The sequence below is a fragment of the Gadus morhua genome, chromosome 13 (genome assembly GCF_902167405.1).
Source record: "Gadus morhua chromosome 13, gadMor3.0, whole genome shotgun sequence".
In the NCBI taxonomy this organism is placed as follows: domain Eukaryota; kingdom Metazoa; phylum Chordata; class Actinopteri; order Gadiformes; family Gadidae; genus Gadus; species Gadus morhua.
The window spans coordinates 11,528,125-11,551,469 of NC_044060.1; the positions used below are offsets into that span (position 1 = coordinate 11,528,125).

The 23,345-nt window shown below is 44.5% G+C and overlaps 1 protein-coding gene across 1 annotated transcript in view; it reads left to right on the forward strand.

Moving 5' to 3' along the window:
* loxl2a (lysyl oxidase-like 2a) overlaps positions 1-23,345 on the forward strand; it is a 29,175-nt gene that overhangs the window by 3,572 nt on the left and 2,258 nt on the right. Inside the window, exons 3-13 of the mRNA XM_030374439.1 lie at positions 2,210-2,385; positions 10,084-10,292; positions 12,568-12,784; positions 13,983-14,166; positions 15,799-15,950; positions 16,972-17,139; positions 19,966-20,131; positions 20,922-21,162; positions 21,793-21,908; positions 22,497-22,633; positions 23,159-23,270. Of these exons, the coding sequence (XP_030230299.1) occupies positions 2,210-2,385; positions 10,084-10,292; positions 12,568-12,784; positions 13,983-14,166; positions 15,799-15,950; positions 16,972-17,139; positions 19,966-20,131; positions 20,922-21,162; positions 21,793-21,908; positions 22,497-22,633; positions 23,159-23,270 (1,878 nt within the window). The remainder of the gene's footprint in view (positions 1-2,209; positions 2,386-10,083; positions 10,293-12,567; positions 12,785-13,982; positions 14,167-15,798; positions 15,951-16,971; positions 17,140-19,965; positions 20,132-20,921; positions 21,163-21,792; positions 21,909-22,496; positions 22,634-23,158; positions 23,271-23,345) is intronic.

A 23,345-nucleotide genomic window follows, 5' to 3' on the forward strand; every position in this document is an offset into this window, starting at 1 on the left:
CTTGTTGTTAACGAGTGTTAACGGCTATAGAGATCAAAGTGCCCCATTCCTCATTAAAGCATGTTTTCCCGCTGGGAATATTAACTGGTTGGGATTCGTCAGGAAGAGCCCATGTGAAGGCAGACATTTAGGAGGTTTTCTCTGTGTAGCTTAGAGGATTTTCGAAATTTAATACAGATATTGTTACGTTGTTATATTATATATACCCCAGAATGTCCGTCTAGCAAACTTTGTTGTCATATTTTCCATTTCATCTGGAGAAGACTTTCATTATATAATAGTGATCCGTTTGGAATATATTGGATTTTTTAAAATAGATGAGATTTTAAAGAGATAGGATAGTCTCTACTTTGACGGTTGGGGGGGGGGGGGGGGTCAATGGGCCAGTAAAAGCTCCTTAGTTTTTTCACTCCTCTTTCTTGAACAAACAATTCACAGGCTTACAATATGTGGAGCCTTCCAACTTGCAAGTGCACATTCAAGTGCAGTTAAGTGTGATAATAGACAAACAACATTTTGATATGATGTTATCTAAGCCATGATATGTTATGGTATAATGTATTATCAGGATAACATGTCGAGCAAATCTATCTTATGAGAGAGCGTTATCGTTTCAAATGACACATTCAGAAGTTTATTTTAGCATTGTACAGCCAGTTATCCTAATATTCATCTATATTATCCACCAATCCCCACCTAAACCGGACGGTGATGAGTCAGAACAGAGTCTAACTCTGACAGGTTCTTATGATTCTGAGTGGAGCCATCCAGGAAATACACTTCCTGTGCACTCTGTTCCCTTTCCATTCCACTGGCGTGAAAAATCATATTCCCAGGAAGCATGCCGTTGATAGTTCTAACATAGCCTATTCAGGTATATTACCGCAGTACTGCATGATGGGCCTCTGGAAGGGATGAATGGTGTGTGTGTGTGTGTATGTGTACTTGTTCTTGAACGTGTACGTGTATGTGTGTGTGTGTGTGTGTGTGTGTGTGTGTGTGTGTGTGTGTCCAGTCAGGTCAAGTCAATTAGGCTTGTCTAGCCATTATTCATAGTTACAGTGTCAAAGGGCCGCATTATATGCCACCGCCTCACCCCAAGCCCGCCAAAAGGCAAGGAAAAGCATCCTCCATGTATATTTAAGGTGTGTGTCTGCGTCTGTATGTGCCTGTGACTCAAGTTACAGGCTTTTAATCCCTGAGGACCGAGTTGGTATTAGTGCCAGAGAAGGCGATGAGTGATGTGCGTGTGTGCGTGTGTGTGTGCGTGTGTGTCTGTGTCTGTGCCTGTATATGTGTGTAGGTCTCCTGGCTACGTGTCTGAGAACACGGATGTAATGAAGTCATATTGAAGGTATGAGCAGGTTGACCCCCTCCCTCCCCCCCATCCGACTACACAGTGATCCTCTCCTCTTTCTCAGCAGTGGTTTCCATGAGCTGTGCTGCTGGGGCTCCACTCCTCTGGGATGAGTCATGGCCTCTGGCGGGGCCAGCAGCACACCAGAAGGACAGGGGCTTAATTTATTAGTGATCATCCCGTCCTCTGACCCAGGTCCGGGGGTGGAGGAATGCGGCTGGGTCAGGCGGAGAGAGCAGGCAGGACACAGCTCCACATGAGGAGTAGCTCTGCTGGGCTCCCTGAGCCCAGCGTTTAGTCTAGTGGACGAACTGAGACAGAGGTTTATGTGCATTTTCAAGGTCAGACATACGTCGAAGGCTACCTCACGGAAGACTGATGGTGGTTTCTGAACAGGCCAGCGAGTTGCCCCTTAGGCATTCACCTGCAGCATGTTAACTGATCTCCGGGCTATTTTTACAATCCTTAAGAATAGCTCACATTTTAAAAACAGGGGCGCAGCCTTATCCAGATGTGTTGTTGGAGGAGTATGTCGGACCAAGAAAGCAGTAACATCATTTATCTCCACAAGGGTTATAACCATGACCATACAACCTGGCAGACTGCAAACATGCAACCATGTAGATGATGTACAATCTCCTGGGAGGGCTCGAGACACATGGGTCACATGATAGTCTACTAGTAGCTAGAGTGTTTGACTCCCAGCCCAAAGGTTCAGGGTTCCAAAACCAATGTCCTCGAGCAAAGACCTCTACCCTCTCATGAATGACATGTTGACGATACCCAGAACCCAGTGACTCTGGATCAGAATAGTCTGCTTAGTACCTTAATGTATTGTGGCTCCACCGTCAGGTCGCATCTGGATGGATAACGTGAACTGCCAGGGCAACGAGAAGAGTCTGGCCCTGTGCAACTCCAACGGCCTTGGTGTGTCCGACTGCAAGCACAGCGAGGACGTGGGCGTCGTGTGCACCCAGAAGCGCATGCCAGGCTTCAAGTTCGTCAGTAACGTGGGGAACAACTTGGAGGTGAGTTCACAGGGAGAAACACACACTCTCACACACACACATGCACACACACACACACACACACAAACGTAGGCACACACAAACGCATGCACGCACACATGCATGCCAGCACATGTGCAGACGGAGACGGAGACAGGGAAAAAGGCCCAGGATGAAGGAACAGTTGTATAACTATTTTATTGTTCCAAGTTGCTCCAGGTTATTCCTCCACTTCAAATCCTGCCTGCAGCAGTAAAGAGACACATAGCCTAACTCCCCAAAGGCCATACACACACAAACACAAACATTTCTGAAAGGGAGTAGGGTAAACATGACTTTACTCTTAAGCAAGCAGCTATGTAATATTCATGTTGTATTCCCTGGATTACTGAGTTTGAGTAAACCTCAACAGAAAAGGGACACCTTTTGTACACAATTTTACCCGGGGCTGTGCCACGCAGATGTGCTTAGCATTAGGGGAAAAGCAAGAAATACATTTTAAATAGCACTTATCAAATCACTAATAACAGTGATAAACCCAGACACAGAACCGTCCATGAAGAGGTCCAGAATAGCCCTATGAAAGCAGGCAGCATGAGGCCCTCTGGGGGGACAGGATGAGCTCATAGCACAGGAGGCCTCAACTCTTCCAGTGTGCCCAGCAGAGACCCAGGCGGTATCCCTGAGTCAGCCGGGGAGCTGCGAAACGGGGAGCCCCCCTATGCGCCATTTGTGCTAATGTCTTTGGCAGGTCTGGTATAGTACAGCCGACACAAGTGGCCCCCAACTCCAACTCCTCCACACACACACTGCTGTCTGGGAGATTTAAACTGACTCACTCACCCACCATGTGTGTACAAACCCACCCACATCTACGTTGTGCAAGCACGCACGTACACACGCACACGCACACACACACACACACACACACACACACACACACACACACACACACACCGGGGGAAGACCTTCCTGTCTAGTCTGGCAGGAACCCACTCAAGTCAGCATGGAAAATGTGCGTGTGTTTGTGTGAGTTAGGGGGCTTTCTCCCACTAACACACCAGTGCAGTTAATGTAATGTAAAACCACTATCTGTCAGAGACCCTAGTCAGGAGTCAGACGGCATTCACCATCCCGCCAGACCAATGACGACATAGCAACAGATGGTCAATATTTTAACACTTTAGTCAGGGTTTCCTGCGGTGGCGGCTGACACACCAGAATAGTGTCCACATTGCGTACGGGAACTCAACAGACGGCACGTAGTACAGTAGATCCTTCTCCATCCCTCATGAGTCCTGTCCTTACACGGCTAGCCTGGTTTCCCAGAGACACAGGGCTAGGCACAAGAGGCATGGCTCAATATAAAATAGACGTAAAGATTTCCTTAAGCATCACTTACAGTAACCCTATTCACCGTTTGTCCAGGTGCCTATCTGAGCTTTGATCCATATTTCGCCCCCCCCCCCCCCCCCCCTGTTTGGTTTGTATATATTAGTGTCTCTGAAGTTGTTATTTTAGTTTTTGCTCCCCACCCTTTTAAACATTTCCCCTGTGCTACACTCACAACCCATGGTGATTCAAGTCTGGTAGGGGGGGAAGTGGAATGGTCAACGGTCAGGTGCACTTTGTGTACGCGCTTGACCTGATGTCAGCCACGGCTGGCCCAGTTCCTTCACAAGCCTGTTTATTCACTGGGATGAATCAGGCATTCTGAATGGGTTACACCCGGAACGTGTCTTAAAATGTGCCAGGGGTACTTAGGAAGTAAAAACAAATTGGTATTTGTATTTGTTCAACCCTTTGAAATAATCTCACCTTCACATGTGTTGAGACGGTTTGGCCATTTACTATTTTTGTTTTTCCCAGAGGTTACTGTTGAACATTCATTGGATGTTTTGGTGGGCTGCTAGGTTTGGTGTGGTGGGGTTTTGATTAGCATACGAAAATATGAATGAACTTACTGTACGACTTACTAATTGATCTACGGTCGGCTGACCAAATTAGATTCCTAAGTGGTTATGAAACCATTGGGGAAGGTTTCATATTCAGCTCGGAGGATCTGATGTATGAAAACATACGAACACTCAGGATACGGGATTTTCAAATTGCTACGTGCTCAGCGCTGCCCACTAAATGATAGCTATCTGATTCCCTATCCTTATGAAAAACGTATATGTGGCTTCTGTTTTTTCATGACCATTAGTGTTTTTCCTTTTTTCCTTGGTTGACCTCATCTCCACATTCACATGGAAAAGGAATACCCCAGTATGTGGAAAATAAAGCTGATATTACCCAGTTATAATGAGCGAACACACACAGCAATACAAGGCAAAGCTATTTCTCGTCTCCAGAAGTCTTTATGTGATCCTCTGTCATGCGTCCAGGTTTTGGTTTTGAAGCCCTACATTATCAGTCACCAGAGGCTGTTTTGATGACCTACATTGTAGGTTATCGCCGCAGTATCCAAGTATCCTCCCTTTTCCAACGACATAGGAGAAAGGATGGACTGTAGTGGCATTGTCTACGACAGCATCGAGTAGTCAAGCATCAACTGATGAGGTTCATTGATAGATTTATACATTTAATTTAGTTAATTAGTAAGATAGCTATTTTTGAATCTTCACTTCAAAATGCATCCTCTCTAGAGCCATTTGGCCCTTCTGGGCTGCTGTAGAACATGGCTGGCACGTCTTTTTCCTTATGTCGATATAAAGGGCTCAGTCTAAGGTAACAAAAACACAAACATTATTTTCATGGGATTATTAATTCATTAAAACATAGTTATGACTATTATATCCCATTTCTGCCAGGACTGTTCTGCTAGCTGCCACTAAATTCTACCCACTTCATCTTCAACACTTTAACAACTCTGTCAGACAAATATTCAGGCGCTGATTGATCAGCACTGTTGCGCAAACTCGGACTTCCATGTCGTGACCATTCTCATAGTTAAGATTCTCTTTCTCTCTCTTTTCTCCTCAATTTATTTGGGTTGGCTGTTCTCTCTTAGCAAAACTATTAAATCAGCACTTTAAAGTGTTTATCATTGACTAGAACCAAAACGCGACTGTCAGGCAATACATGTTCCTTTCCCAAGGCAAGAGGAGGAAACGAATGACATCATCAGAGTGGTATGGGGGAGGTTGATGGGGGGGGGGGGGGATGAGTTTACCAGCACGACTGAAGGAAAACTAGGCAGCAGGGAAGGGTTTTTTGCATCCTCCGGTGCTGTGGGCAGACAAGGACAAACAAACGTCAGCATGCCAGCTTTCTGGTCCCACATGTGGAATGAGTATTTCACACTTGGGATGGGGTGGAAGGGAAGACTTATATTTCTTATCAGCACCACCACAACACAGCTCCGAAAACTTTCCCCTCTTGGCATGGACACCTGAGATAGCTTGGGTTATCATTGCGATTATTCATATGATAATTTGGCTACGGCTTGTCTTCACCGGCCAACTTCTATCCATGGCCTTCTCTTCATGCTCAAACTTGAACGACCTGAGTATGTCTGTATGCAGGCAGCGGTGAAAGATGGACATCTATTCCCATAGATAACCTTAACAGACCCCACCCTTTGGTTTAAAAAGTGTTGGTCCGGTTACGGAAAGGAGCCAGAGCTTTGTATCGACGGCAGGTCCGGACAGGTATGCCTGCTTACAAGGGTTTAGCCTCAAAGATCCCTAACAACGGGCTGAAATGGTGTTAGATCATCTCTTTATTCCATACAAAGGGATAAGCAGTAGCTGCAGTAGCTTAACAAACAGAATACTTTTTCTTTCGACCTGGCTTTTCTTCTAAACGTGTCCAAGACTCAAAGAGAACATTCGTGTGAGTGGTTGCCAAGGAGGAATGCAATGGGTCAAGAGCTCCTAGGTCCCAACATGCAGTTGAATCGGGCCAAAGGTGTTGCCTCTCTCTGTCTCTCTGCAAGGCGCATGGGTGTCCTTTTACAGAGAGAGGAGCTAGACGAGCCAACGCGACGCAGAGAGAGGCTTACAGGGAGGAGAGTGGTCGAGAGGAGAAAGGGCTGATGAATTTGGGGAGATGAAGGAAGTCTTTCCCAGTCTCCCCTTCTATCTCTCGCTGTTCCTCGCTCTCCCTTGCCCCTCTCTCCAAACAGATCAGGTTCTGGAGCAGGCGTATTAAGAGAATTACAGAAAAAAGACACAATGTGTCCACATGTTCAACAGCTGTTTCTGCTCTCAGCTCTCCTCAACTCACGCACGTATAAGTAGTTTTATGGCTGGTGTGACAATACAATCGTTTTATAAACCTAATTTATGTTGCACATTTTCCCAATATTATTTAACACAAATTGTACACAAAATGTTACGCAAACTACTCAACTTGCACAACATGCACAACTATTATCTTGATAATCAGTCAGAAGATGCAAAAAATACCTGAATTGCTTGACATGAGCACCAGTAGAACATTGCAGTGCTTTGGGTCGAACCATTACATTGATAGATTGATGACCTTTGAGCTCTCTAGGACGCTTAGATTTCAAGTTTTGTCAGTCGCAGACGAAATGTCTTTGTTGGGATTGCTTGAAGCATGTTTTTCTTTGTGTGTTTCTCCGTGCATACACCGTAATTGATCTCCGGAATGGAAAGAACCTTCTCCTGCTTTCTCTGAAACGTTGGGGAACTTTGAGAAACTGGAGGGCCTCTTTATGTGTGTGTGTGTGTGTGTGTGTGTGTGTGTGTGTGTGTGTGTGTGTGTGTGTGTGTGTGTGTGTGTGTGTGTGTGTGTGTGTGTGTGTGTGTGTGTAGGAAGGGGGTTACAGTTGTGAGATCCATTTAACAGATTTGCTTTTCTTTCTCTAGCTTGAGTGCCATTGGTTTCCCCTCATGTTCAGACAGAGAGGGGGGCACGTGTAGCTGAATGTGAAGGTTGAATAAGTTGAATAAGAGAAAAAGAAAAACACTGTTTTCAGAGTTAGTCAGACCAAATGTGTGTGTGTGTGTGTGGGGGGGGGGGGGGGGGGGGGGGTCTGCTAGACCCACCCCAGCTCATTCATCACATCAAATTCTGCCGGCCTCCAGTTAAAAATAGTTTAGTACCAGTAATATTCAGTGTTATTGCTAAAGTATTCGGAAGTCACTCATCAGCGCTACTGCTGCACTCTCATTTTGATGGACCAATGATGCAATACCTACATTTCCCTTCTTCCTTGTTTAAGGAAGAAGGGAAATGTTGGCCTAATATCCTGTAGTCAATCAGAGAGGAATGAGCAGCAGCAGCCCATTCTGGCAGTTAGGATGAGGGGGGGGGAGGGGGGGATACGGGAACCGGTCCCAGGAGAATCTAAAGCAGGAACTGATGTTTCCTCATGTTTGGTGCTTTTCTTTCTTCAAACGTATATTTGACCAAACTATTTCCTCACCTCCATGGAGGACGCTTCGAGCCCTCCGGGTTCCTATATGGGGTCTGTTAGCGAGTCCTTATGTTTGGTGCGGTTGGAATTTCCTGCGTTGCATTCCAAAGGAGTCCTAAAAATGACCGTCGGTGTTGATTTGGGCGTTGAGCAAACTGAAGTATGCTGATGTTATGTCTGCCGGCCAGGTTTGAAGTGGGAACCGCGGCGGATGGCAGCCATGTGCGTGTCTTCCCTTTTCTTCAGAAATACTCATTCCTAAAATACAGATCAAACTATCTTCCAAAAATCGGTTTCTTTCATTTCCCCCCAGTAAAATCTTTAAAGCCTTCCAAATGTACACGTTGCATATTGCGTTAAAAAATGCAAAACCGCAACACTGCACAGAAACTGGACCGTAAGGTAGGCGAGGGAGGCCTGCCACACAATTAAAAGCCAGTTTGGCCTGGCTAGCCCTCTCTATTTTTGTCTGCTGAGGGTAACCCTGCTTGGGTCTCTAGGGAGTTTGATAGGATTGCTGGCTCCTTTGATATCATATATACAGTATATATATACTTATTATATTATAGATATTGTCTATTAGATTCCCTTCTCCCCCTACTTGCGTTCATTGTGACCTATGGTTCAGCTCCACCATTTCTATGTTCATTGTTGCTACCTTGCGGTCTTGGGAGACGTAAGACAGAGGCCTCTACACATTGACAACACGTAGTGCTGTTTTCTATTTAAAAACTTTAGGTTAGGAGTGTTGCTACCCACTGTATTTTTGGGTTAGTTTAGGTCACCACAAGGCCCGGTTGCATTGTGGTGTTTTGCTTGTTTCTTTTGTTATGTTAACCAGTGCCCCAGTAAACCCACGTTCAACCACAACTTACTCATCCATAACCCGGCCATTTTATATCCGTTTCCCCAACCACTACCCATAGACAGAGGGGTTGTAACAATAAGCCAAACCAGGCTATCTTTGTCTGCAGCACCTTCCGGCATCACAACGTTAACCCTGATCTCCATGTTGGAGATCCACCACCCATGATAATGGCCAACTGACCTCTCTGCCCTTCTCTGGGAGGAAGTGGAGGTTTTCCGAGACATAGTAAGAGAGAGGACATTCCTCATGTCTGACACCATCTCAGAAAACCAGCATCTTTCCCAAAACCACTGCGTTTTTCTCACAGAAGACCTTTCTGGGGGATCTTGGTGAAAGTCATTGCTACGTTTAGAACATATAAATAGGGCTAAACTCCATGACTCCACTCATCTTCTAAAGTTATTGTGTCACAACTGTTTACAACCACGGGCTGAACCAGCCAGGAAAAAACATTAGGGAGCATCTGGTGGTTGGCTGTTGAAGGGGAAGATATTGGCGATGCGATGGGTGTGTGTGTGTGTGTGTGTGTGTGTGTGTGTGTGTGTGTGTGTGTGTGTGTGTGTGTGTGTGTGTGTGTGTGTGTGTGTGTGTGTGTGTGTGTGTGTGTGTGTGTGTGTGTGTGTGAGGATGAACAATGGCAGATATTGAGTAGCTTGTTTGACCTCAACCAAGTGAGGCCAAAGGCTTTATGCCTGGCATTTTAAGAGGTGTCCTGGAGCAACGAGACCGACCTGAGATGGTAACCCTTTAGTCTCGCTAGTGGTCTTTACAACCCTGCTTAGTGGGCCAGCTATATGTGGACCACCCATGGATTTTACCCCTCACCCTGTATTTATATCAACCACAGCGTTGGCTGTAATATGTTGTCTTCTGATGTTACTCTCTGGACTCTCTCTGTACCTATTGCAAATCAGCAGATTTCCACCAGCTGATTAGTTTTGATAGGATAATTGTTACGTTTAAGAAAGAAAAGAGTATGGTGCAGTAAAAACATCAAGCTCATGAAACCAGGAAGCCCTTTGTTGATAAAAGATTCATCTTCTAAAACTCTTCCCATAACAGTAGTCGCGCTTGCTTCAGAGAAAAGTTCCCTGGGGAATTGTTCTCTCCTGAGAGCCAGCACGTTTCTTGCCAAGGCTCCACTCCAGACAAAACACACAGTAGATGATGAGATTAAATAGTATTCCCCCCACAAGTCACACCGGCCAGGCCTGATGGACACAAGTCAGAGCAGATTTAAGCTTTAATCTTATATAGTATTTTCACAAGAATGTTCATCCCCATGTTTGTGATCCAAACTATATGCAATAGAGGTCATATCGACCAAAAGATATCAAAAGTGAAAATATGATGCATGTGAATACAAAACGAAATGAATCGCTTCACCAATGAGCGAGACTGACCAATCAATCAACCAACTGTGTGTGTGCCCCCATCCCTATCCCCCCCCCCTTCCCTCCAGGACATGACGGTGCAGGTGGAGGACGTGCGCATCAGGGCCACCTACTCCCAGAGGAAGCGGGTGCCCGTCACCGAGGGCTTTGTGGAGGTCAAGGACGGGGGCAAATGGCGGCAGATCTGCAGCCAGGACTGGACCCCCTTGAACAGCCGGGTCATCTGCGGCATGTACGGCTTTCCCGGGGAGAAGGGCTACAACGCCCGCGGCTACAAGTGAGTGCCGCGACGACGAGACAGAGTTCATTTCTGCTTGTAAACACCTATGTATTTAGCTAAAGAGTGTTTGGATCCGTGCCGTTTCAAAACAAAACCAAAAAGCGGTGGGCTTATGTCAATAAGGGTACATTCCCCTGCGGGAGTCCTACAAATAACGCGCCATGTGGATGCTTTCTCTCTAATGTGCCTGCTTCGTTCCACGTAAACAAAAGTCGTCTTGGAGTTTGATTTATCAAGCCAGCGTGACGTAACGTTGGGCTGATGCTTTACATAAGCTGCATTTTTATTTATGCTGCTTGTCACGTTGGCCTTTTTGGCTGTCGTGTGTGTGAGTTACAGCGCTCTGAGAGATGGAGGAATGGGCTGTGTATGGGAAGTGACTCAGTCCCATGGGATGTAGGAGGGGGGGGGGGGGGGGGGGGGGTCCTTTTTGTTCCTTGTTGCTGCTATGTAAACGTTTTCAAGTACCGGAGAGCATTAGTAATCTGTATTGTCAGACCCCGTGTGCAGCCTGTTATAAAAACTGTGCAATGTCTTAAAGGTACAATATGTAACATTGACACCAAGCGTTTAAAATGGGTACTGCAGTCCAAATTCACAATAATGGAGAGCTGTCTCCGGCGATTGGATCCACTCAATTAAAAATCTCCAATCTTATCCAATTCCAATTAAGGCCTTATAAACTCAAGGTTATGTCTGCACCTCTTTAAAGCATGCATTGCATGTTTTCATATCTGGATGAAAACTGTTCAGGCTGTCTACTCCGCCTCTCACTGTGACCGCCTTTTAACAGAGACCCTTAGAGACTCCTAACCCACAATTAAATGAAGACCAGAAGAGCCTCAGTGATGCATAAGTTGCTTCACACGGAGGAACGGTCCTGGGAGCCACATCATGGTTTAAAGTTCTTTCAACCCCAGAAAACCTGTGGGAGCTTCTTACAACCACAAAGGTTTTGTTCATTGGAGGGGATGCAAAGTCATGAAGCCATTGTTGCTGCCATATTTTGCTAGAGGATAAATCAATGTCTTGATTTATTTGTGATAAATCAAGAAGTTATCACAAATAATTCCCAACATATTGATCAGCTATCATAGCCCTGAGTGACGAAAGCAAAAAGCCAGACTCACATACATTATTTTGGAAGTGATAGATTGACTTGATTGAGCAACAGATCAGTTACAATTTACCATTTTTTGAGGTTGTTGTATTTGGACACTTACTCGTAAGACAGTAAGTCTAAGTCGAGTCTCGTTAGACTGCATTTCAGGTCATTTCATTCCACCAAATCCATTTCCCATTCACCCAAATAGCATCTATGCATGAGCATATGCATCTGTGTCTAAACTAAAATTGGACTTGAAGTGTTTTATCTGTTTAACTGCAGCTGTGGGCAATTTCAGAGCCCTAAGAACTAAGGCTGTGAATGTACACCCATGCTGTTTTCATTAGATGGTTTGCTTCATGCTCGACTCTGGGTGGGAGTGTTCCCAGGCGAGCAAGCGTTAAAGTCCCTCTGTAGCTGGGTACCCCTCAGTCCCGCTCCAGTGAGCTCCTCTCTCTAAACCACGGGGTCACGTGAATGTCAGTCATCCCACAACAATGTTGCTTTTTTTGCTGCCGTCAGGGAAAAATCACCCCCCAGAGCCTGGTTTGGATCGTGTTTATGTCTGAGTAACACCACATTCCTGAATATAATCATGAAGTAACCCGATAGAGAGGGTGAAATCGGAAGATGCGGACGACGCACATCACTTAACAAGCGCACAGCTGCCGGATAGAGCGTGCATTCCCTCCACCCACAAGTTTCCCCAAAATGTATCTAATATCCCTGCTTCATACTTATGTATCACCCTGGAACATGATAGTGTGTAGTGGTGAGGGTGTTCGACTCCCCAACCGAAAGGTACTCGGTTCGATCCCTGAAGCTAACCACTAACCATGAAGCTGGTCACAACCCAGGCGTTCAACTGAGCCCAACGTCGCGTAGTAGCAAGCGCAATGGGCACAAAGCACATTATATGTTCTTTGTTTAATATGATTGGTGTCAATACAAGGTGCTGTGTAGCGCGCCAGGGCTTTGAGCAGTGCTCTTAAGTTTTAGCCCTGTCGGACTGCACTGCATGCCGGTGTGAGCTTTTAAAAGTGTCTGCTAAATGACTAGACTAGGGATAAACTAGGGATTTTAGGTATATCAGTCAATTCCAAACAAACCAATTCAATCCTATTGTCTATTTTTCAATCTGCTTCTCTCCTCTTGAACTGCTTCCAGGCTGCTGGCCAAGCGTCGTAAGAAGAACTACTGGGGCTTCGGGGTGAACTGCACGGGCACAGAGGCCGACCTGTCCGACTGCAAGCTGGGCCGGCAGGTGGAGCTGAAGGGCAACGGGACCTGTGAGCAGGGCATGCCCGTGGTGATCAGCTGTGTCCCCGGGCGCGCCTTCGCTCCCACAGTCAGCGCCGGCTTCAGGAAGGCCTACAGGGTGGAGGTGGGGGACCGTGCTATGCTAAGAGGAACTTTTTTAGTTAGTTTAGAAGAAGCACTTGGTAAAATGTAGTTGATATCATTGTATTGGCCACAGCTATACATTGTGCTTTAGCATCCCTTTAAGATGAAAATAGTATTCCTACAGTTGGGTGCAATTCCAAGATTTGACCTTTACGTTCCGTTAAATCTGCAATGGTTTATAATGTAGGCTACTTACTGAGGGAATTGGACACACCCAGGTCTTGATGAGTTGTTAGGGTTCTATATTATAAATCCATTAGTTGTATATGTTGAAGGAGAATTTGCCAAATTGTCTTTCGACTCCTTCCAGACTCCCGTTTCAATGAGTCTATTAGCCTCCCCTAACCGTTTGAATGAATGAATGACTAAAAGTGGTGCACTTAATTTTTATTAATTTAATTTTTTAAAAAAAGTTACCAGTGTTTCTCAGGGGGGCTGAGATAAGACACAGTGGAGGATGTTAAATGGCCACTTTGCCTTCAGCACAAGTACACCATTTGAGTCGAGTCAACGCGCGTATGGAAGTGACGTATGTGCGGTAGCACGGCGAGCGAGTAAATAAACCACTGTCGGGGAGAGGAACTACATTGACTAATAAAATCAGACATCTGGAAGATGTCTTCTTCACAAAGCACAACGAAAAAGAACACAAACAACAAGGTTCTGACCCAAAAAGAAAACGACAAATGTGTCATCGATACGTGGCATCGCTCCTATGCCAGACGATCTCCCGGTCGTTAATGAGGCAGCATCGGGCCAAACATCTGGAAATGGCTGAGCAGACAAGTGATAAACATATGGCCAGCCCAGCTGTGAACCCCAGTTTCCCCCGATCCCTCTTGCTGTTTACTGCATTTGTTTTGTTTTGTTTTTGCGTGTTTGGATTCCCCTACCTTATTCCCAAGGTAACCGCTACCTGCTTATTCAACACAAAGGATCTATTTATTAATTTGAAGTAGTTATTTTTATAAATATTTATAGCAACGTATTCGGTATACGTTACAAATTGGCATGGTGTTGATTGAAACAATAAACTATGAGATCTTACACGTTGAGTGTACAACGTTCCAACGGTTGCTAGGCAGCCGGCTGTTTTCCCAGTCACCTTTGATGGTGTTTTGTTCTTGCGCGTGTTGTTTAATCCTTCTACGGTGTGTGTTATCCTCCCTTCGCCATAGCAACCCTTGGTCCGCCTGAGAGGCGGGGCTGTGATCGGGGAGGGCCGGGTGGAGGTTCTGAAGAACGGCCTGTGGGGGACGGTGTGCGACGACAACTGGGACATGAAGGCCGCCACCGTGGTGTGTCGCGAGCTGGGCTTCGGCAGCGCCAAGGAGGCTCTGACCGGGGCACGGCTTGGACAAGGTAGGACAGCCCCCCCCCCACCAACCCTCATAACGCCTACCCATAGTCCCCAGCTACTCATTTTCATTTATACCACAGCTTTGCTGAATACTTGATTTTGATTGGCCAATAATGTTCCAAGGTTGTGCATTGTTATATAGTGAAGGAACATCACTGCATTTTAACAGTTTCTAATCAATGTGCTACATTAACAACAAGGGTCTATTAAACTATCCACCAGATTTCCTTGACCACCCAAAAACAACATGCCCAAAGCACAGCAGTAGATATAACAACACAACTTATTGAAGCAGGGTTAAAGCTGCTGGAAGTAAGATTACAAAGTTGTAAAGAGAGAGCAGAGCATCATTTTGAAACTAGACAACCAAAAAAGTCCCCCTCCCCCCCTATGATTTACTGCAATTGAGAAGTGTTTCATTCACGCACCTCTGATTGACAGGCAAGATGGATTCCCCGAACCAATCGCAGAAGAGATGCACTGATTGGTCTGAAATTACCTGTGGTCTAAAGTGGTCTAAATTCCAAATCCAAATCCAAATTGGCAGGCTGTGTCAACTCCAGACAGATAATTCTCACAACAACACATTTCACTGACTGATATTTTTTAAAACCAATTACACTGAAATAATAAGTCATACATACAGCACCTTTAAAGATGGCATTACAAACACTACAATTCATCTAATGTTGATTAACCTGGTCAAATAAAGGTTACATTAACATTATGAATTAAGTAGGTTGAGGGACTCAACAAACCAAACGAGAAGGAACTCTTTCTCAACGAAGTTGTGCGAGAATAAGTTAATGTTCTAAGACTATACAAGATTACAACTCAAGATTATCCAAACTAAAGTCAGCACATTATTGAAGAAGTCATCTGTTATTTGAAGTTAATTATACAACTTAATGAAGATGAAATGATATAAGCTATATCTAACTGTCATCTATAGACTATAAAGATAAAGAAAATGATCTACGCAGTGTGTACAACAGACGGACATATGTGACGAAAGCGAACGTGGTCTTTAAAGGTTTCACAATGGGAATGCTTTTTTGGACGATGCACAAAGATCTCTGGCTTCAGGTTGTTTTTATGAGTCACTCAACACTGCGGCCAAAAGCTGTCCACAAAACACTTGGAAGTTCTCACTTCATATGTCAGTCCAAAATGGCAGCCCGATAACAACCACAGTAGCAACACACTCCAGCCTGCATTTAAAATGGACACGATAATGAGCAGTCCCTGGAATCTACCGGCTGGTTTTTATTGATCCCCTGCTGCTTCTGTTGTGTATTTAACCTCATTGGCTGTCAATCACTCCCTTTGATTATATAGTGATGGTTATAGGTATTATATTGGCGCTGATAACAACTAAATACAACCCAGTCCAATTTCATCCGCAGACGACTTGAGTGTGTGTGTGTGTGTCCAGGACTATAACTGATAAAGCAGCTTCAGCCTACGCAACACACATAAAAATGTGAAGGTGAACAAGAACATAGAAACACACACACATGCATGCAAACTTACGTGTCGAAGGGACTTTTAAAGTGGACAATAGCAATAACCTTCAGCAAGAAAAAAGTGTTGTAAACAGGAGTCCTTTGTTTGTCCTCTTTGTGTGTGTGCAGGCATTGGGCCGGTGCACATGAACGAGGTGCAGTGCTCCGGGTTCGAGAAGTCTCTGACTGAGTGCGCCTTCAACAGCGAGGCCACGGGCTGCGGACATGAGGAGGACGCCGCCGTCAAGTGTAACATCCCCGCCATGGGCTTCAACAGCAGAGTGAGTACAGTCGTAGTGTCTCTGATCATATAGAAACTATGGCTATCCATTGTGGGAAAACATTCACAATGTGGGTTTCGTTTTTTGGCAATCTGGGAGATCATCCGCTGTCGTCTGACGGGGGTTTACCTCTGGGGACAACGGGTGATATATCTGGGGTGTAGTGGAATAATAGATGATGGATGTCCTGGCCAAGACCGATTAGCAACTTGAGGGATGAGAATGAAGTTGGAGTTGATGGATGATATCTACGGACAGGTGGAAGTAGTAGCCAGCTTTCTGTGAAAACTTCAATAGTCTCGTCGTAAATTCCTGAAAGTAGGCAGTAAGAATGAAGCACAATCTGGAACTGGTTTATATATTTTCTTTAAAAGAATTTGACCTAAGAAAACTCGGAAGAGAAATATGAACCTATATTCTGTGCAGGGCACATCCTTTAATATCTTTAATCGAAGACGAGACAGGGTCAGCTAAGAAAAGGCAAGCTAAGACCAGATAAAGCATAGACATAAACATAAAGTCGCAATATGAAAGATTGAGCCTCTCCAAGTTAGTAGGCGGGAGACTTACAGAATACAAAATAACTCAATAACATTGTTCTGTCTACTAACTATTCAATCTTGTCAGACAAACTAGTGTAGCTCGGTTGGCTGGGTGTGTTGAGTTGGAGGGGTTTTGCGAGTGTTGATATTAAGATTCTTGTAAAACAATGATATACGGGCTTGCAATGATTTTTTATTTGTAGAATACATCAGTTATCGGCTGTGATAACATTACTGAAATTGATAACATTACTGAAATCACTATCGATCAGCATTGACTACAGATTTATCCAGGTTACTTCAGGGTACAAGCTAGTTCAATGTTACGCAATGTCACTTTAATCGGAAGGAAAACTCTTCAAAACACTTTAATCGCGGATGACTATCTTCAAGAGGAAGGCTCCGTCAACGGTCCTAGAGAGAGACCAGTCTGGACTACTATCCTCCCCCTCATCTCCCTCTCTCCCTCCCCTCTGCAGCTGAGGCTGAGCGGGGGTCGTAACCCGTATGAGGGCCGGGTGGAGGTGCTGGCCGAGAGGAACGGCTCCCTGACCTGGGGGGCGGTGTGCAGTGACAGCTGGGGAACCATGGAGGCCATGGTGGTGTGCAGACAGCTGGGCCTGGGCTTCGCCGACAACGCTTTCCAGGTGAGCAGCGCTGATCAAAAGAGGCTTTCAGTGAGTTGTAGATGTGTAACGTTAACGAGCAGGTAGGGGTAATGCATCTCGCTCAAGGATGCAGAACAGGGAGGCTGTGGGCGGTACAGGTAGGCTGGTAATTAAGGTGTTGAACACAGTACCTTGGAGAGTGATAGATGCAAAACCATCCCATTACATTTACCTGCTCAACAACATGGAGTCATTTGGCAGACGCTTTTATCAGATACAGTTCATTCAGGAGCTGGTAAGGCTCAGTATCAAGCACAGTGCTTTACTCACAAACTGCAATGGACTCTGATCACTTCCCTATTTTATTCTGTTTTTAAACAAGTTGTAGAAGATGACGTTATTCATCTTGGGGACCGTAATTGAATGTCAGAGAAAGCATTGTGGGTGGTTTGGTGCCCAGCAAGAATGAGCTGCATGTACTTTTCAGGGTTGTGTGAAAATAAATGATGGTCCACGTTGTATGGTTTTCCCCCCTCTGCTGGAACGTTCCCAGCGCTTTCATAACTCGCTTGGTACATAACATTCTGGAGGAACACATCTGGTAGGGATTAAGCTTGGCCGGGACAATTGTTAGAAATACTGGAAGAATACCGATCATATGCAAAGTCGGCTTATTCTGAGTAATATTCTAATATTTGAATGATTTTATAGATCCCATAAATCCAAATCCAAAACAACATACAATTTTTGTTTGACCAGCAGATCCGTTTTTCTGCGTTTGAACAGATATCTAATCCATTCCACTTAACAAGGTATAATGTGAAAATGAACACATTAAATTATTGGAAAACACACTTTGTATAGATGTTCATCGTTTTGATTGAGCGACTCCTAACGGCAGAAATAACATATGGCTTTAAAACAAAATCAAAGGAATTGTAAAAATAAACCAGAACCAGTGCTACGGTGGTCGCTTAGTAACCAACAACAGTGTCCCTGGGTATGCTGACAAGTCATCAATTCACAGTAAGGAGCCTGCGTTTTCATTCAACCACATGAGGGTAATTGATACGCTATGAGCTTTAAAACATCAAAACCGGCAGTAAGGAACCACGGGGGGGGGGGGTCCATGGCTGTAACAGGTGTGACGCCAGTAGCTGCAGAAGACTTTTACTAGCAGTCCAGAGGATAACATTTAAAGAGGGTACCTGCATCGCCTCCGGCACGGCTCTGACGTCTGAGCACTGTTGGGTTCCCCGTGAGCTCTCGGCCCCCCTCCCCTGCACTCTCCTCTCCCCATGTTATCTTTACAGTCCAAGTCTTGCCTTGGCTGTGTGGGAGGGTCTGTGTGGTTTCGGGGTCCTGCTGTGATTCCATCGGTGATATAAGCCCGGAAAGTATGTCGGGAGAACGGGATGACGACAGCGGAGCAGCTTGGTGTTTACAAGGGGAATGTGGGCGCATTGGAACAGCCAGAGCTTGTTCAGGCTTTAATAATTGTCATTTAGACGATCAGACGCAATGTGCTTCCTATGGAAGAACACATAAATGTGTCATCAAGCGCTCCGTAGCCCAGCCTCAGCATGTGGACCTTCCACTCTGCGTGTTGCTTACGTTAAATAATCTAGTTGCATAAAAGTTTTTTTTGTTTTGTTAGCCGTGCACATACTATATCTACATCTTCATTCCAATAGGACATAGGAAATACATTTTGAAACGAGCCACAGATAATAACTATGGTATTGAGTCGCTCTGTTTGGTGTTTCTATGTACAGCATTTGCGTAAGGTCAACATGTTTAGAAAGAGAAGATTGCCTGCTCTTTGTTATATCATAGCGACCAAGGAGTCATTAAACATTCCCTCAGTCCACTCTAGTATGAAATACCAGCACCAGATGCAAACGACTACATTATGTCTATTTCATTTATAACGATAATCAACCCATGCTAGTAAACTCAAGCTCAATTTTACGCAATTATAAAGTCTTATACTAATGGCGGAAAGTAGCTGCTTTTGGGTCCATTAAGAGTGCCCCTTAGTGGGTGCCTAATTTAATTTATAGACTCCTATGGTTCAACCATGATTATATCAATAAAAACCTAACAACCTAACATTCAGTTTAAAGTATTTTTACAAAAAGAAACATAGAAGGTCAATTTACCAGCACAAATGTTTCCTTTTCCAGCTGGCTATGTAACAGTCTATGAACTTCATTGAACCTAACTTTGTTATTCCTAGCCATAGACAGCCAAACTATATAATTAGGTAAAAATAAACAGTCTATGTCCTATTTATGCTCATGGATTCAAGGTTCCTACTTTCTCTCAGGATTTATACGTGAGACACAAGGCATTTTTAAATGCATGTTTATGTCACATTCATTGTTTTGTTTATTTCTTAACTGGTGGGCAGTGCAATGGACAGGCTTGTCTGGAGAAATTACCAAGAACAATGAGTCAAGAACAACATTGACTCACATAAGCTCATTTGCTTCATTCATATGCGAACTAATTTAATTTCAAAGAAATCTGAAACTATCTTTACGTTGTTGATGCTATTCCTTCAGTTGTTCCTATTTTGACCTATCTCAGGGCAGTTATATTGGATTTTGTTATACACCGCTGCTTTCTACAGAAGATGTGAACATTGGCATTGTTCGATTGTCATGGTGTTGCAGCTGTGGATGGGATGGTTGCCCGGTCATAGTTTTAACTTGCTTTTTCTGGGGGAACACATGGCTGCTGAAATCGTAGGCTCCAAAACCGGAAGCCAGGTTGAGAAAAGAGAAAGAATTAATTTTTTTTGTTGCCTATTTCACATGTTGACCCCAGTATTGACCTTGGTTTTGCGGCGGTCCTTCCCAGGAGACGTGGTACTGGCAGGGGGAACCGTCGGCCGAGGCGGTGGTCATGAGTGGGGTGAGATGTTCAGGGACAGAGCTGACCCTGGACCAGTGTCTCCACCATGGAAAGCACCTCAACTGTCCCAAGGGAGGAGGACGCTTCGCTGCCGGGGTGTCCTGCACACAGGGTAACACACACACACACACACACACACACACACACACACACACACACACACACACACACACACACACACACACACACACACACACACACACACACACACACACACACACACACACACACACACACACACACAAAATTACAGACACTTTGCTTGTGGCATGTCCCTTTTTTTTACTGCCTCTACGACACAGTAAACTACATATAACACAATGACAGTAGCCACTAGATGAATAACACAGTAATGGACTGAATACATAATGAGTGATTTCCATATCCCCCTTTGTGGGCAAAGTGCACTAACCTTCTAGATTTGATTAGAGGGTTTATGGAGATTTCCACAAATGAATAGAGCAGCAGACACAAGTTTATTGAATAATTCACTCCACATGTTGTGAATATATCCAAGCACTTCATCATCCACACAGCCCCAAACATCTCAAAGAAGATTTCTTGGCTTTCCTTGAATGATGCTGAGATCAAGGCAACTAACATAGTATGACATACTGATGACATACAAGATCAAAATTTTTATTTTTGTGTGTTTACCGAATGTGGTTGCAAAGCCAAAGAGTTTCAAATCCAGGATTTCTGCCTGGATTTCAGATAACCTTTTCAAACTCGCTCAGCATGAAACTTGATATGCAGCATCAACAAAGGGACTTTGATCAATTAAACAAATAAGTGTTTTTATATGATTTGTACTACAATTAAGTATCATCTCCATTTAGTATCTCCACACCATCATTTACCCCCTTCTCCCCCTTCTCCTCCTCCTCGATCTCCCCCCCTAGCGGCTCCGGACCTGGTTCTGAACGCCCAGGCAGTAGAGCAGACCACCTACCTGGAGGACAGGCCCATGTACGCGCTGCAGTGTGCCCAGGAGGAGCACTGCCTGTCCAGCAGTGCCACCGGAGCCAGCTCCACCTCTTACCGCCGGCTCCTTCGCTTCTCCTCCCAGATCCACAACAACGGACGATCTGACTTCAGGCCACGTTCGGGTCACCAGTCTTGGATCTGGCACGAATGTCACAGGTGAGACACTCACTATATGCTGTGTATCCGGACTAGTATTAAAACACACACACACACACACACACACACACACACACACACACACACACACACACACACACACACACACACACACACACACACACACACACACACACACACACACACACACACACACACACGTCTTGTGTTTGAAGAGACAGAATAATACATCCCGGTAGTAATGTTCAGATGTTTTAGGCCCAATCCCATTTCTACCCCTTACCCCTCCCCCTTGTTTTGAAGGGGTAAGGGGAAGGGGTAAGGGGTAGAAATGGGATTGGGCCTTAATACCTGTTTTCCATCGTGACACGCAACCTTCTGACACCACAGCTGGTGGGTTGATAAGGCAAATAAGGTCACAGATACAAGAAAGAGCAGTAGTGTTGCAAAGTGTTAAATCACAGTTATTTGTTCTCAGGAAAAATGAGGTATGTGTCAAACCGTGCTGTTCACTGGGTTATAATAATCAATCTAAACAAACAAGCTGGGAACCGTTTGCCAAAAAGCCTTTGCCAAATGGTTATTAGGCGTTAGGGTTAGACGTTGGCCTGGCCTCCCCATGGGGCTTCAATGATTACAACTCTACCTAACACCTCCTTTCTGGTCCAGGCACTACCACAGCATGGAGGTGTTTACCCACTACGACCTCTTCAGTCTGAACGGTACCAAGATTGCAGAGGGCCACAAGGCCAGCTTCTGTCTGGAAGACAGCCACTGTGAAGAAGGTACCAGAATCTCCCTTCTCTGTGTGTTGTTAAGTGTTGATTATTGTTTAGTGGAAGGTCTACAAGGACGGTGGTGTCAAGCTTTAGGAAATGGCATAAGGCCAAAGTATTCTGTCCTGTTTCCAAGGCAAACAATGGTCACAGATAGTAACTTGTTTTGTTTAATGTAGCATTTGAGTAAATCCTTAAATCACAATGATCAACGAGGAGCAGACATGGTTTTAGATCTGATGCATACTTAGAAAACTATGACATTTTTCTAAATTACACACGTAAGTGCTTCAACCTCAAATCACCTATTTTATTTGTTAAGTGCAAGACCCTCTGCCATGTTAATTAAAATGAGCCATGGTTCGTCCAACCAATTTCTTCAATAAGGAAATATATTGGCCCATGTCTTAGAAATCCTTTCCAACGACAGTTTGAATCAACTTATTGTGTTCATATTGGATCAAGTAGAAAATATGGGTCTGAATCATTATCTTTTTTTGTCGGGTTTGATCAATGAAAACCTTTTTTGCGGTGTGGCTTCTATTACTGAAAGACTACAAGGTACACTCCTAAGGAACAAATGTGATTGGTTCACAGGTATTCAGAAGAAGTTTGAGTGTGCCAACTTCGGCGCCCAGGGTATCACAACGGGCTGCTGGGACACCTACAGGCACGACATTGACTGTCAGTGGATCGATGTGACGGACGTCAAGCCAGGGGACTACATCTTCCAGGTGTGCACTAAGCCAAACCTCCTGATAACTCTCACCCGCCAACAAACGCTAATGAGTTAAAAGTGCAGTGTGTATAGAATGAGTATTCAGTTACTGGCTGCAACCTCACTACTAGATGCCGCTAAATCCTACACTGCACCTCAAATGAACTAATGAGACATCGGTGGAAATGTCTTTTACTTGATCTTACTTTGCTACAATTTTATTTCATCATCAAATGCCTTATTTATAAGTCTTGTTTGATTTATATTTGATAACTTATAAGCCCTCTCTGAACTCTTCAATGTTATGAAATCCTACAACTAATATATCCTACAAATGAATATTGACTGGTCAGCCCATACCTCTTTTTGTTTACAATAATCTTAGCAGTGACACTCCCAAAACCTCTCCCACTCACACATTATACATTCTGACTTGAATTAGTGAAAAAAACAAACATTGTGTTCATATTCAATTATAATAATGTCAAGTTAATTGCTAACAGCCCTTTTTTCCACACCATTCTATTTTATAAACTTCTAGGTTGTGATCAATCCCAACTTTGAAGTCGCAGAGTCTGACTACAGCAACAACATCATGAAGTGCCGCTGCAGATACGACGGAAACAGGATATGGATGTACAACTGTCATATAGGTATGATTATCACCCTCCAAACCTTTTTCATTTAAACATTTACAATTTAAATTACAATCTTAATTACTGTGAAAT